Source organism: Pongo abelii, chromosome 1 (assembly GCF_028885655.2).
Source record: "Pongo abelii isolate AG06213 chromosome 1, NHGRI_mPonAbe1-v2.0_pri, whole genome shotgun sequence".
Taxonomy (NCBI): Eukaryota; Metazoa; Chordata; class Mammalia; order Primates; family Hominidae; genus Pongo; species Pongo abelii.
In genome coordinates this window covers 197890963-197905741 of record NC_071985.2, presented here as the reverse complement: position 1 = coordinate 197905741, position 14779 = coordinate 197890963, and the positions used below count along the sequence as shown (strand labels likewise).

General features: G+C 43.9%; 1 protein-coding gene and 1 long non-coding RNA gene across 4 annotated transcripts in view; one reads left to right on the top strand and one right to left on the bottom strand.

Moving 5' to 3' along the window:
- Nucleotides 1-996, bottom strand: part of PSMB2 (proteasome 20S subunit beta 2) — a 38320-nt gene extending 37324 nt beyond the window's left edge. Inside the window, exon 1 of one of the 2 annotated variants that reach the window (XM_002811065.5) lies at nt 777-996. In XM_002811065.5, the coding sequence (XP_002811111.1) occupies nt 777-867 (91 nt within the window). In that variant the 5' untranslated portion in view covers nt 868-996. The remainder of the gene's footprint in view (nt 1-776) is intronic. The other variant, XM_024248586.2, reaches the window with a different exon arrangement.
- LOC112134899 (uncharacterized) lies at nt 977-12363 on the top strand. Of its 2 annotated transcripts, none has more exons than XR_008515932.1 (3): nt 977-1110; nt 3835-3999; nt 9273-12363. It is a non-coding gene; the product is annotated as an uncharacterized LOC112134899 (long non-coding RNA). The 2 variants fall into 2 exon arrangements; XR_008515931.2 differs by having other exon boundaries at nt 1025-1230.
- The last annotated feature ends 2416 nt before the right edge of the window (nt 12364-14779 follow it).

Sequence of the window (14779 nt, the reverse complement as noted above, 5' to 3'; positions counted from 1 at the left end):
TTAAATATAAGGAAAACCTGGCAGCCATTGCTCTGGAAAACTGGAAAAGAAGAATCGGGAGCCACGGGAAGAAGGAAAATGCCAAGCTTCTGGTCCCACAGTCTCACTCTCCCCAGGATCCCACCTTATGCCGCCAATAAACTAACCTCATTACTAGCGACACCAGGAAACTTATCAGAGATTTGGGGATCTAGAGAACCAGGTTCTGGGGAGGCGCTTAAACATTTATAAACTGATTCCCTTTAGGCAACTCTCACCAAGCAAGAAGCATTTAGCGAAGGCCAGAGCAGAGCACTGACCCAGGAGCCCTGGAGGAGCAAATGCCAAGGTCCCAGACCTGTCTGCCTGTTTCGCCTGTAATCCCAGCACTTTGGAAGGCCGAGACGGGCCGATCTCCTGAGGTCGGGAGTTCGAGACCAGCCTGACCAATATGGAGAAACCCACATCTCTACTAATAATACAAAAATTAGCCAGGGGTGGTGGCGCATGTCTGTAGTCCCAGCTACTCGGGAGGCTGAGGCACGAGAATCGCTTGAACCCGGGAGACAGAGGTTGTGCTGAGCCGAGATCGCGCCATTGCACTCCGGCCTGGGCAACAAGAGCGAAACCCCATCTCGACTAAATAAATAAATAAATAAATAAATAAAATAAGTACGGGCAGGGCAGGCCGGCTTCCATCTCTCAGATCCTCCCTGGTACTTATTCAACTCCCGACAAACTCCTTCTGGCCGCTCCTACATCCCAGGCCTGGCCGGGCCTCCCCTGCTTCCTCTCACCGTCCTTCATCTGGACAATATTGCTGGCGGCCACCCGGTCGGAGGCGACAAGAACATAGTCGGGGCCTTGGATACCGATGAGGTACTCCATGGTGGCGGAAGGCCAGGGGCTGCAGGTCCGACACAGCGCGAGACTCGGCCGCTTCCAGGTCTCACCGGTGAGACAGCACCACAGAGCGAAGATTGGCTCGACGCCTACAGCACGACTTCCACGGCGCTCTCGGATGACGTACAACTGTCGCGAGAGGTTGCAAAGCGGGCGCGGCGCCGGGTGCCTTACGCTCAGTGCTTGTCTCTGGGATCGTACCGGTCTCCTCCGGTGACGGCTGTGCAGGTCACTTACCTTATGTGACGCCCAGTTTCTCTGGCTACACACTGGGATTTTAAAAGTCGCTTTAGGATAAAATCACGCAGTGTATGTAAGGTGCCGAGCACATGTGGGTGTCAAAAAGGGGTAGGTCGCCAGGCAGCCGTTTCCCTACGTTGCTCGGTAAAATCTCCCCAGAAACCCCTTTCCTGCAAGCCAGATTGGAGAAAAATTAACTTGAGGGGAGCGTTACTTCCATCCTTCACAAAAATAGTATATGGTTGGATTAAAGATGTAAGCATAGCCGGGCGCAGTGGTTCACGCCTGTAATCTCAGCACTTTGGGAGGCCAAGGCGGGCGGATCACCTGAGCTCGGGAGTTCGAGACCAGCCTGACCAACATGGAAAAACCCCGTCTCTACTAAAAATACAAAATTAGCGGGGCGTGGTGGCACATGCCTGTAATCCCAGCTACTCTGGAGGCTGAGACAGAGAATCGCTTGATCCCTGGAGGCGGAGGTTGCGGTGAGCTGAGATCGCGCCATTGCACTCCAGCCTGGGCAACAAAAGCGAAACTCCGTCTCAAAAAAAAAAAAAAAAAAAAAAAAAAAAAGATATAAACATGGAAGAAAAAGTAGAAAAATATTTCTGTAATTTTTGGAAGAGATGTGTTTCTAAGCTTGACAGGGAACCCAGAAGCAATATGAGAAAAGAGTTGACAGATTTGACTACATAAAATTACAAGTCTCTATGTGGTGAAAGTCATTGTCATGCTCAACAGTACATGTAAATTGGGGATGTTTCAATTGTAGAAATAGTTACTATTTTGAACCTTATGGACAGACAGAAGAAAGGAAAAAGTTAATATCTATAACTTAAAAGATATTCCTACAAACCAATGGGGGGGGGGGGCGGGTGATACGATATCATTTTTAAAAGACCCGGCAGGGCACGGGGGCTCACGCCTGTAGTCCCAGCACTTTGGGAGGCCGAGGCGGGCGGATCAAGAGGTCAGGAGTTCGAGAACAATATGGTGAAACCCCGTCCCTACTAAAAATACAAAAAATTAGCTGGGCATGGTGGCAGGCGCTTGTACTACTCGGGAGGCTGAAGCAGGAGAATTACTTGAACCTAGGAGGCGGAGATTGCAGTGAGCCGAGATAGCGCCACTGCACTCCAGCCTGTGCAACAGAGAGACTCCATCTCAAAATAAAAAATAAAAAAAGACCAAAGACTAAGAAAAACAATTCACAAAAGAAGCAACACGAATGGCCAATAAACATGAAAAGATCCTCAACCTTGATGGTAATTAGGAAAATGGGAAATAAGAAACAATGAGAGTATAAATTGGCGGTAAGGTTCTAAGATGTACAACCTTTTTATAGAGAACAATTTTAATATCTGTTAAAATTAAATATGCATAACCTTTTGAATATGTCCAAAAGAAATGTTTGTACACAGTCCAAATATTTGTGTACAGAGATACTCAGTGTTGCCAGGCGCAGTGGTTCACGCCAGTAATCCTAGCACTTTTGGAGGCCAAGACGGGCGGATCACGAGTTCAGGAGTTCGAGACCAGCCTGGCCAACAGGGTGAAACCCCGTCTCTACTAAAAATATCAAAATTAGCTGGGCGTGGTGGTGCGACACCTGTAATCCCAGCTACTGGGGAGGCCGAGACAAGAGAATCGCTTGAACCCAGGAGGCAGAGGTTGCAGTGAGCCAAGATCACACCACTACACTCCAGCCTGGGCAACAGAGCAAGACTCTGTCTCAAAAAAAAAAAAAAAGAGAGAGATATTTAGTGTTGCAGCACTACAGCACAAAAGAGGACCAACTTATGTGTCTAAAAGTGGAGACATTGTTGGGCCGGGTGTGGTGGCTCATGCCTAAAAGTGGAGACATTGTTGGGCCGGGTGTGGTGGCTCATGCCTGTAATCCCATCACTTTGGGAGGCCAAGGTAGGTGGATCACGTGAGGTGAGGAGTTCAAGACCAGCCTGACCAACATGGTGAAACCTGGTCTCTACTAAATACAAAAAATTAGCCGGGCGAGGTGGCAGGCGCCTGTAATCCCAGCCACTCGGGAGGCTGAGGCAGGAGAATCGCTTGAACCTGGGAGGCAGAGGTTACAGTGAGCTGAGATCGTGCCACTGCACTCCAGCTTGGGCAACAAGGGCAAAACTCTGTCTCAAAAAAAAAAAATGTAGTACAGACACAGTGGAATATTGTGCACCCATAAAAAGAATGAGATGAATCTAAATATACCTATATATTCCATGGCCCAAGATGCATTAAGTGAAAGTAAAAATGCTTTTTTATATGTAGCCTGATGCCATTTTGTTTAACGATGAATATTTGAATATGAATGGAAATACCTGTAAATAGGTATTTACAGGTATTCTAGTGTCAAATTATTTGCAATTATTACCCTGGTGAGTGTAATTTGAAGGGAGAACTTTCACTTTTTATTTTATACACGAGTATTGTTTGAATGTTTTACAATGTTCATGTATTATTTGTATTTTTTCTAATAGAAAAAAAAAACCCAGCCATCCCTTTATATCTTGAAGCAATTCTGAAAAAAAGGTGAAATATTTCTTGATTGGGTTTCTGACATCCACAACTGAGTCTTCATACTAGCTTATTGAGAAATGGGAAACGAGTTGCAGTTGTATCTCCAAACACAACTATGCAATTCGTTTGCCTCTGCAGAAATTGTAATACTTACTTTATTCTGAATGTTTCTTCCAGCTCCCTGCTCATAAAGGAACACAGAGCCTGAGGAGTTTGAGGCAGCCTATCAATCATGGGATGGATGCCAGGGGCAAGTGAGGTCATTAAGTCAACCATCCACTATGAACACGGCTGCATCCATCATTCTCGAAAGATTCTTTTCTTAAATACCACTTGGAGGGGGTAGGTCTCTCTCTCTCTCGTTCTCATTGTGTGTGTTTGTGTGTTTTTTTAATTGCAAAAAGTACATAGTTATACTATATATACACACATATGCAAACAATATAGAAGAAATAAAGAGTTAAATACCTTCTTTCCTTCCACCAAAGGTAACCACCCACTGAATGTCTGTATCCTTCCAGACTTTTCCTTTGTACATACCAATATTCATTCATTCACAAACGCTGCAGATTTCTGAATTGGAAGATCCACAGTATTTTTATTATTATTTTTAAGGACTATCTTTTAAGCTGATTCATCCTTCTTTCTTTCCAGGCTTTTTTATTTTTATTTTTTTTTTAGACAAAATCCTGGGTTCAAGTGATCCTCCTGCCTCAGCCTCCCAAGTAGCTGCACTACAGTCACATGACACCACACCCAGCTCTCCCTAGGACTTTTTGAAATCTCCTTTAGCTAAGTAGCACTATAGCTGCCCTCATTTCTTGTTAGTATAGAAGAAAGTAGGTTTTCAAGACCTACCTTGTGCTGTGTCATTCTCCTCCAACGAAAGTCTTAGAATAACTGAGTCTTAGAATTAGAAGTCTGTGGAGGTTCACAGAAGTAGCATAATGTAGCCAAAATATTTACAGATAGTAAATATTTTTGGCTTTGCAGGTCATACTTTCTCTGTAACAACTACTAACAACTAACAACTGCCATTATAGTGGGAAAGCAGCCATAGACAATACATAAACAAGAGAGCATGGCTGTGTTCCAATAAAACTTTGCTTAAAAAACAGGTAGGGGAAGGGGGAAGATGGGCTTGGCTCATGGACCATAGTCTGCCTCCCTGATATAGTGGAAGGCCTGTAAGTTAACACCTAAGTGTGGTCCCAGCTTTACCTTTTTCAGCCTTGTTGCAAAATTCGTTTAGCCTCCCTGAGCCTCAATTTTCTTATTTATAAAAGAGGCATTCAGAAGAGAGGTTTGCTTTGTGTTTCCCTTGAGATGGGACAAAGATGCAGGTCTGTTTGGTTCCATGAGTATAAGGAACCATATTCTGCACGAGTTTGGCAGAACTGTGATGAAGAATGACTGCGGTGTTGGGGAACATGGCCATAATGTGGAAGCTACCAACCTTACCAAGACTCCCAAGCCCAAGCTTGAGATAAAAGCATCAGTGTAGCTCACCCTCAAATACCCTGTGAGCTTAGACAATAGGATTGGGACAAGTGTAGACTGGAGATCAGAGGCACATCCCTAAACATTCAGGACAGTTAGTGTACTGCATACTGTTGATGCCCTGCCCATACTCCCTTTACCTACCTGGGCACCCATTTCCCAGCTGTTATAGATGTTGGTTGATAACAACTCACAACTACCCTTTTCTTCAGAGAATTTCCCTCAGCCACATAGGAGTCCCCCTTGCATAGGAGGCTGTTTGCCAGTACCCACTCCTTGCCAGTGATTGACTGATTGACTGGCACAGGGATAAAAAATCAGTTCCCTGAATTTAAGTGGGATACAGTTTGTCCTCCCGAGTCTCCCTGTGGGATCAGTCTAAAGCTGGTCTCCAGCCAAGACCAAGTTTGTGCTTAGCTTTTTCCCCCTACCCTATCTTGCTTCCTAACTCTGCTTCTCATGAGAATACTTCCCCAGTTAATGACTTGAACTAGCACCCTCATTTTGGTTCACTTCTAGGGAACTCAAACTAAAAAACATTTGGCATCAGAAGTCATCCTAGAAAGCAGTCTCCAAGGGATTCTGGAGTGAGTTCACTCACCAGCTAGAGGATGAAGAGGACACCAACGCTGGCAGTAGAAAAAATATTGATAGTTCCCAACCTCCTGTAACAGTGCTACAGCAGGTGAAAGCTCAGACTTTCACCTGTGTTTAACTGGGATGGGTTGTGGTGAAAAGGGATGTAGTAGCTGGAAAACTCTTGGACGCTTGAGAAGTATGAGAAAAACAGTAATTGTCTGGACCAAAGAATTGGGTGGCTATTGCTAAGTGCCATTGATTCATTAAAGAAAGAAAATGAAGGCTGGGCACAGTGGCTCACAACTGTAATACCACCACTTGGGGAGGCCAAGGCAGAAGGATTGCTTGAGGCCAGGAGTTCAAGACCAGCCTGGAACATAGCAAGATCACACCTCTAAAAAAAGAAAAAAATTAACCTGGTGTGGTGTATGCCTAGCTACTACTACTTGAAGGGAGGCTGAGGCAGGAGGTTTGAGGTTACAGTGAGCTAGGATTGTGCTACTGTACTCTAGCATTGGCGACAGAGCAAGACTCTGTTTAGAATGAAGGGGGAGCAGGGAACGAGGGAGGGGGAGAGAGAGAGAGAGATTTGTATGTCTTTAAGAGAATTGTTTAAAGCAAAAATAACATATTGTAGGTTGGGCGTAGTGGCTCACGCCTGTAATCCCAGCACTTTGGGAGGCTGATGCGGGCAGATCACAAGGTCAGAAGATCGAGACTATCCTGGCTAATATGGTAAAACCCCGTCTCTACCATAAACACAAAAAGAAATTAGCCAGGCGAGGCCAGGCGCCGTGGCTCACACCTGTATTCCCAGCACTTTGGGAGGCCGAGGCAGGTGGATCACAAGGTCAGGAGATCAAGACCATCCTGGCTAACATGGTGAAACCCCATCTCTACTAAAAATACAAAAAATTAGCAGGGCGTGGTGGCTGGCGCCTGTAGTCCCAACTACACGGGAGGCTGAGGCAGAAGAATGGCGTGAACCCGGGAAGCGGAGCTTTCAGTGAGCCGAAGATTGGGCCACTGCACTCCAGCCTGGGCAACAGAGTGAGACTCTATCTCAAAACAAAACAAAACAAAACAAAATATATTGTAGGATTTATAATGTATTTAGAAGTAAAATGTACAATAACAAAAGCACAAAGGCCAGGAGGGGAGGAATTGGAATACAACTGCTATAAAGTTCTCATACAGTACATAAAGTAGTATAACATTACTTGAAGGTAGTCAGTAAAAGATGTATGCAATAAACCCCAAACATACTAAAATAATACTACAAAGGGTTATAGCTAATGTGTTAACAGAAAACAAAATGGAATAATATACTCAATCCAAAAGATGACAAAAAAGGAAGAAAAGAAAAAGCATAAGAGACAAATAGAAAACAAATAGTGGCCGGACTCGGTGACTCATGCCTATAATCCCAGCACTTTGGGAGGCCGAGGCGGGTGGATCACGAGGTCGAGAGATCGAGACCATCCTGGCTAACATGGTGAAACCCCGTCTCTACTAAAAATACAAAAAATTAGCTGGGCGTGGTGGCGGGCGCCTGTAGTCCCAGCTACTGGGAAAGGCTGAGGCAGGAGAATGGTGTGAACCTGGGAGGCGGAGGTTGCAGTGAGCTGAGATCATGCCACTGCACTCAGCCTGGGCAACAGAGCGAGGCTCCGTCTCAAAAAAAAAAAAAAAAATAGAAAACAAATAGCAAGATGGTAGATTTAAATCCAATGATATCAGTAATCACATAAATATAAATGGTCCAAACACCTCAATTGAATGGCAGAAATTTTCAGATAAAATGAAAAAGGAAGACCCAACTATATGCTGTCTACTAGATACCCAACTCTTGTACATAAATGTTCATAACAGTTTTATTTGTAATAGTAAAAAACTGGAAAAGACGGAGAAAGAGAGTCATGCCTATCAACGGAATAACACATTGTGTTATCCAGACAATGGAATACTACTCAGCAATAAAAATGAATGAACTATTGCACACAGCAATGTGGATAAGCCTCAATTATGCTGAGTGAAGAAAAGAGACAAAAATCACTGTATGATTTCATTTATATAAAATTCTAGAAATGCAAACTAATCTATAGTGAAAGAAGATCTGTAGTTGCCAGGGGATGGAAGAGGAGGAGAGGGTTCAGATGAAGGGATGCAATAGACATGAGGAACTTTTGGAGGATGATGGATATGTTCATTATCTTGATTATGGTTATGGTTTCATAGGTGTATACATATGTCAAAATATTGTATGTGCATATTATATGTTAATTATATCTCAATAAAGCTATTTTGAAAATAATACTGTACTAGGGGATTAACAGAAATTGATGCCACCTTCAAATATGTGAAGGATTCAGTGGTGGTTGTCCCATCGTAACTCAATTTAACTGACCAATCTGCCTCACGTAATGACTAGATGGATTGTTACAAATAATAGCCCCCTCTGCTGGGTGCGGTGCCTCACGCCTGTAATCCCAGCACTTTGGGAGGCCAAGGCAGGCAGATCACCTGAGGTCAGGGGTTTGAGACCAGCCTGGCCAACATGGTGAAACCTCGTCTCTATTAAAAATACAAAAATTGGCAGAGTGTGGTGGTGCATGCCTGTAATCCCAGCTACTCGGGAGGCTGAGGCAGGAGAATCACTTGAACCCAGGAGGCAGGGGTTGCAATCAGCTGAGATCAGGCTGCTGCACTCCAGCCTGGGTGACAGTGATACTCCATCTCAAATAATAATAATAATAGCCCCCCCATTACATCTGCTGTGTTGGGTTTGGTATTACTAGAGCAGAATAATACAATCTTGGGTACATGGTTTGCAGCTATTGATCTGATAATGCATTATTTCTGAGTCATTCGAGAAGGAGAATCAGAAGTAGCTTGCATTCACATGGAATAAACAGTATACATTTATGGTATTTCCTCTAGGCTATATTAATTCTCTTACAGTATAGTAGTCCATGCTCTTGTAGAATTCAATTACTTGATCGAAAGCCAAATCAACTCAAATGACTGAAATGTGACCCTCTCTAGGCATGTCAAATTGCTAAAAATCAGAGAGTAAATACATGAACTGGGAGCTGATATGTTTAATGTCTTGATGCTACCCAAAGAAATTACTGTTGGTAAAGGTAGAGACCTAGAGTAAAAGAGATACTAGAAGCAAAAGGAAATGCTTTAGCAGATCCTCAGCTAACAGGCTGCTATATCTAAATTCCTTAAGCAAGAATCTCTTATAGAATAGAAAAACAAATTCATGAAGAGGCTCAGAGATTACATCATAGAGGCACAAAATCTAGTCTCTGATTTCATATTGTACCTAGATTAACAGCCCAGGTAAAAGGGAACAATTTACATATAAGCTAAAAGAAAACACAACCTAGCTATTTAAGGTAGACTTAAGGAGTTGTTTAAACATGTTTTCTTAGGCCTGAAAAATCTTGCGCCATGTGTCCAGAGTGCCTTTCAGATTCTTCTTATATTTCCAGTCATTTTCTCACAGTTGCTTGATGTCTGTTTTCCAGAGTCATCTGCATCTCTACAGCTGCTGCCCTGACAGATGATTCAGTATATGACTCAAAGACAAAAACAGGATAAAACCATGTTGATTGACACTTGAACTAAAAATTAGCCCTTTCCAAATGAACCTTCATCTTCAAAGAAAATCAACAATAATGGTAAATATCTAGATAATTTTTGTTGGTCTCTCCGAAAGCCTTGGCTGAATGAAGACCAAAAGGGAAAATCGAGAAGTTAAACATTCCTACACTCTTATGAAAAGACTGACTGTTTTCTGAGGCCATGGTATCAAGTCAGAGTCTGTTTTAAACCCATCTAATCAATAAATGAGAATTCCGTGCCCTTAGTAACAAGTAATTACCAGAAGTGGTTTTAAAACCTTTTAATCAATCAACAACACACATCAGTGACCATACTTTTTTCTGCAAGCAAACCACTCGGTGACAACTCCTTGTTTCTAAAAGCCAGTCAGGATTTAACTCATTCCAGTGAACATACTTCTGAATGTCAACCAATGAACTGTCTCACCTGAGTAACCACACTTCTAAAGATTATATCAACCCACTCATGCCTCTGAAAATCCACTAGTCCTTGAATTCCATGCTTTCCCCAAACTCTAAGATTAGCAATCTGCTCTTCTTAGAGGAAACTGTGCCTGACCAGCATATACTTATGTGAGCAATACATTAGGCTTTGTATTTTTTGTTTTGGTTATTGAGTGGTAGTCTCATCTATTGACATGTGGAAGACTGCCAGCTTTGAGTGTGCCCAGAGCAAGAAAGGGCTGTGCAGCAGCAGCAGACTGCAATATAAATAGCCCTGCCGCTTGGGCCATTTGACTCAGCTGATCACATGTTACTAGAAGTATCTTTGGTAGAGGAAAATGCCAAATGAAAGTTCTGTTAGTTTACAATGGAAGAATTGTACCTCAAACTTCAAAGACATATCCTATAGAAACTGAGTGTCTGACCATAGCACATTAAATGGCCACGTAGCTTCATCTTTCCATATTGAGTTGGATTCTGACAAACCCACCAAGTTATAAATGTCAAGTGGGCCCAGCTGTAATCCATCATAAAAGGGAAGTGATATATCTTGGATCAAGCTCAAGCAAATCCAGAGGGCAGAGGTAAAAGTGCATGAGCAATTTGGCAGGGGTAATTAACCCTAATCATCATGAGGAGATAGGACTGCTGCTACATAATGAGGGCAGAAGGGAATCTGTCTGGCACTCAGGTGACCCGCTGGAACATCTCTTGGTATTCTCATGCCCAGCTGAACTATAAATGGGCAGTTTTAGCAACCGTGGCCTGATAAGGATCTGGTGACCAGGACAACATGAGAATGAGAGTGTGGGTCAACTCATCAGGAAAGCCTAAATGGCAGAAGAGGGAGATGATGACTATCAGTTACAGCTCAGGACCAGATGTAGCAGCCTGGGCTATATTTCATTCCATAAACCCTCCTCTTGTAAGTTTTCTCAGAAATTGTGACCAACCAGGATGTGGGAGAAGCTATGCCTAGACAAAGTGAATTTAATGTGAGAAGCCAGTGAAGCTGCTAGGTGCAAGGTGTGGACTTTAGTGGATCTATCAGTGCACCACCCTTCAGCTATGTTGATTGACAACAACTCACTACTGCCCTCTCTTCTGGAAAATTGTCATTGACCTCACTGGGGAAGCTGACCCCACCTTGACCAATAACTAATTGACACAGGGATAGAAAAGACAGGCTCTCTTGCCTCAGTGGGGAACTAATTCTATGGCCAACTTGTGCTCCAGATATTTCTTATAGAATCAGCTGAGATCACATTCTCGCCAACCTTTTACTCCCTGTCCCATCCTGCATCTCCCACACCCTTCCTCCAGAAATGACTCCCCTAGTAAATCACTTGAACAAGAATCTCTGTCTCAAACTCCGCTTCTAGGGAACCCAATCCAAGCCAGTGTTCTTTGTTCAGAATTGTTGTGTAATCAATCCTAGGGAGAGGGACAGCCCTCAAAAATACTTCTGAAATTTAATTTCCTGTTAACCAGCACAAGTGAGGGCTTAAATGATATTTATACAATGTGGAAAAACTGTGCCACTTCTTACACATGAGTGTTGTGTAAAGTTCACACCCATTAATAAGGTATATTTTCTTGTCACATGGTTTATACCCCATCCCTTCCAGTAAATACATTTATTTTCAACAAGGTACATCTTTCCATTGCTGGGTGTAAGTCAGCACTTTTAAAGCAGTCCGCAGCTTAACAGGAAGCAGTCTCGTGCTAGCAAGACATCATTTGCCAGAATTATGGTTAATTAAATGACCATTCCCTTCCTCCTCAAGCTTCCATTTCTCCTGCTTCATTTCTTCAGCCAGTGATAGCCAGGTCACTTGATGTCTTCTGACTGGACCCTCGGTGACTTTAGCTTTACTCTTTGGTCCTATCTTTGCTTCAGAAGCTGGTCTTGATGTTGAACCACTGATATTCATTAGTTGTGCTTGGCTTCACTTCTTAATGCTGCCCTTGCCTCCTCTTTTGCATCTGACATACACTAGCTGCCCCTCTGGAACAGGCCCCATCTCTCAAGGTTTTGGCCTTATTAGGCCCATTTTGCGTAAAACACTGTCTTGCATGCTAAAGTGAAGTGCCCTGTTCTACAAAGTCTTCATGGTACCTCTGAGGTTGTTTGTACACCCGGATTGGGTAATATGATAAGTTCTTTTTTTATCATCCATATTCTATGGATGATTAGACACCTAAAGTCATATGCGGCATTTTAAAATCCTCTTTATAGGCATTTTTCTGCATGAATTACCAGCCTCCTCCTTTCCTACAAAGCGCCTTTATCACATCTTTGTCCTTCATGGTATCTACTTTTACTTTAGTCTGGACAGTCATCTTTCCTCATCACATTTCTTTTTAGAACCTTCTGCGTCGGCTCAGAAGTCTTTCTTCCAAACACATATCTTGATGGTCCATAGAATGGTCTGTGCTCACCAGTGATGTTTGTCGTGTTCCAGAAAACTCAGTTCCTCCAACTTGGATAAATAATGCAACATGGTAGTTAAAAGCTTGTATTTGGAAATAAAAGAAGCCTGAATTTGAATCCTGACTCTACCACTTACTAGCTGGGAAACCTTCACCAAGATGATCAACTTTTTTTTTTTTGAGACAGGGTCTTGCTCTGTCGCCCAGGCTGGAGTGTAGTGGCGCAATCAGGGCTCACTACAGGTCCGAGCTCCTGGGCCCAAGAGATCCTCCCACCTCAGTCTCCCAGGTAGCTGGAACCACAGGTGTGCACCACTACACATGGCTAATTTTTGTATTCTTTGTAGAGACAGGGTCTCACTATGTTGCTCTGGCTGGTCTGGAACTCCTGGGCTCAAGCCATCCTCCTGCCTCAGCCTCCCAAAGTGCTGGGATTACAGGCATGAGCCACCAAACCTGGCCAGTCAACATTTTTGAGTCTCAGTTTCATTTGATATAAAATGGGAGATGATCATGTTAGTTCTTACCTTACAGAGTGGTTGTAAGGATGAAATGAGATAAACCAAAGTGCTAAGCCTAGTTCCTGTAGGTATACAGTAGGTATTCAATAAATGTTATTCGTAGTATTATTCACCACCCTCGAAGATGTTCAAGCCCCAGAGCCATCCAACAGTTATTCAAAGGGCCAAGCCATGCCAGGTAAGAACTGTCTATGAGAGCCATCTATCAGTGTGGGAGGTCCCAGGTCTGTATCAGAAGGAAGTCCATCACTGAAGAAGTTGGGCCAGAGGGAGGTCAAGCCAGATGGAAGAGTAGCAAACCAACATCTGGAAAGGGGAAGGCAGCCCATCAAAGCCTCAACTGGAAAGGCAGGGCAAAGGAGACGGCCAGGGATGGATGAGGGTGTTTTAGGGGCAGCTGGAGAAAGAGTAAAGTACAAATGAGTAAATTGTGCAGATTTGGAATAAGTATCCTGAAAGGCAATATCCTTTGTAGCCCAGAGTACCCCAAGGTGATAGAAGCAGAGTCTTAGAGAAATAGAGCCAGTACAGATAATAACCTTCTTTAGGCTGGGCGTGGTGGCTCACGCCTGTAATCCCAGCACTTTGGGAGGCCAAGGCAGGTGGATCACGAGGTCAGGAGTTCAAGATCAGCCTGGCCAAGATGGTGAAACCCCGTCTCTACTAAAAATACAAAAAATTAGCCAGGTGTGGTGGCACGCGCCTGTAATCCCAGCTACTCTGGAGGCTGAGGCAGAGAATTGCTTAAACCTGGAGGGGCGGAGGTTGCAGTGAGACGAGATCGCGCCACTGCACTCCAGCCTGCGCGACAGAGTGAGACTCCATCTCAAAATAAATAAATAAATAAAAAACCTTTAATTTCAAATTCTCTCTTCTGCTTCCTCAGTACTGACCCAGGAAAAAGAAGTTTGGAATTAAGTTTGAAAGCTTTGGAATGGAGCCAATTTTAAGATAGAAGTTAAACTGAAAATCAGGGGCCTAGAGATTGGATAAACTTTGTGGCTAGGTCTTGCACTGCATGCTAGGCTTTAGCTTCTCCAAGTGAAAGTAAGACCTCTCCCTAGAATATCTCATCTTTGCCTCCCCTCATCCCTGGAGTGTGTGGTTGGCCTAAAACGCAAGCATCAGGGCTGCCTGATGTCTTCAGCAGCAGGCTCCAGTATCCCAGCAGCTTTCAGACAAATGGCACCTTCCTACTCCTTGCATTATCCCCAGGGGTCAGGACAGTCACATCTGCTGATGACTAAAAACACAACACTTGTAAGGCCTCACAGGAGCTGATGCAGACCCAATAGAACCGAAGTGGTCCATGATCAGAGACTGGTTGTACGATCTGAAACTGACTGCACCAAGCACCTCACTGGCAAACAACTATTATTTGCCATCTATAATTGTTTCAACCATTTGCCCAGAGGCGGGGAAATAGATCTGACTTTTAGAGAATTCCAGTCACATAAGAAACCTATAATCATTCAATATAGTAATTCTGGAATCCTTCAGGAAAAGTCATAGAGAACATAAGAGGGTTCTGCACAAACATCAGAAGTATCATTTGTGCCATCTGACTTCTGGTACCCAAAGAGATTATATAGAATGAGAAAGCCTAAGATGCCTCCTCCCAGGGTATGGGACTATGAAGGCATTCAGGACCATGTTAACCCCTGCCTTACCTGTTCCCCTCCATTCTCACCTCAAACCCAATTTCCATGGAGCCCACTCCAAACTACCCCACCATGCACTCAGGCTCTCATCCAGTGAAAGTTGATGAGTCCTCTTGCTCAGGGTCCCTTAATTTGGTGACTCCTGCTCCATAGCATCCCAGTTCTCCATATCCCACGCTTAATACATCTAGGGCTTTGAACCTCAGAGACAGGAGTAAGATGCAAATGTGTCCTGGCCCCAGCCACCCAGAGCTGATGTTTGGATTGCTGAGACTCAGAGCAGAAAGCTCAGCCTGAGTCTGGTCCTCCTTGCTGCTCATCTTCTAGGAGCATTTGCCTCCCTGATGCTTCT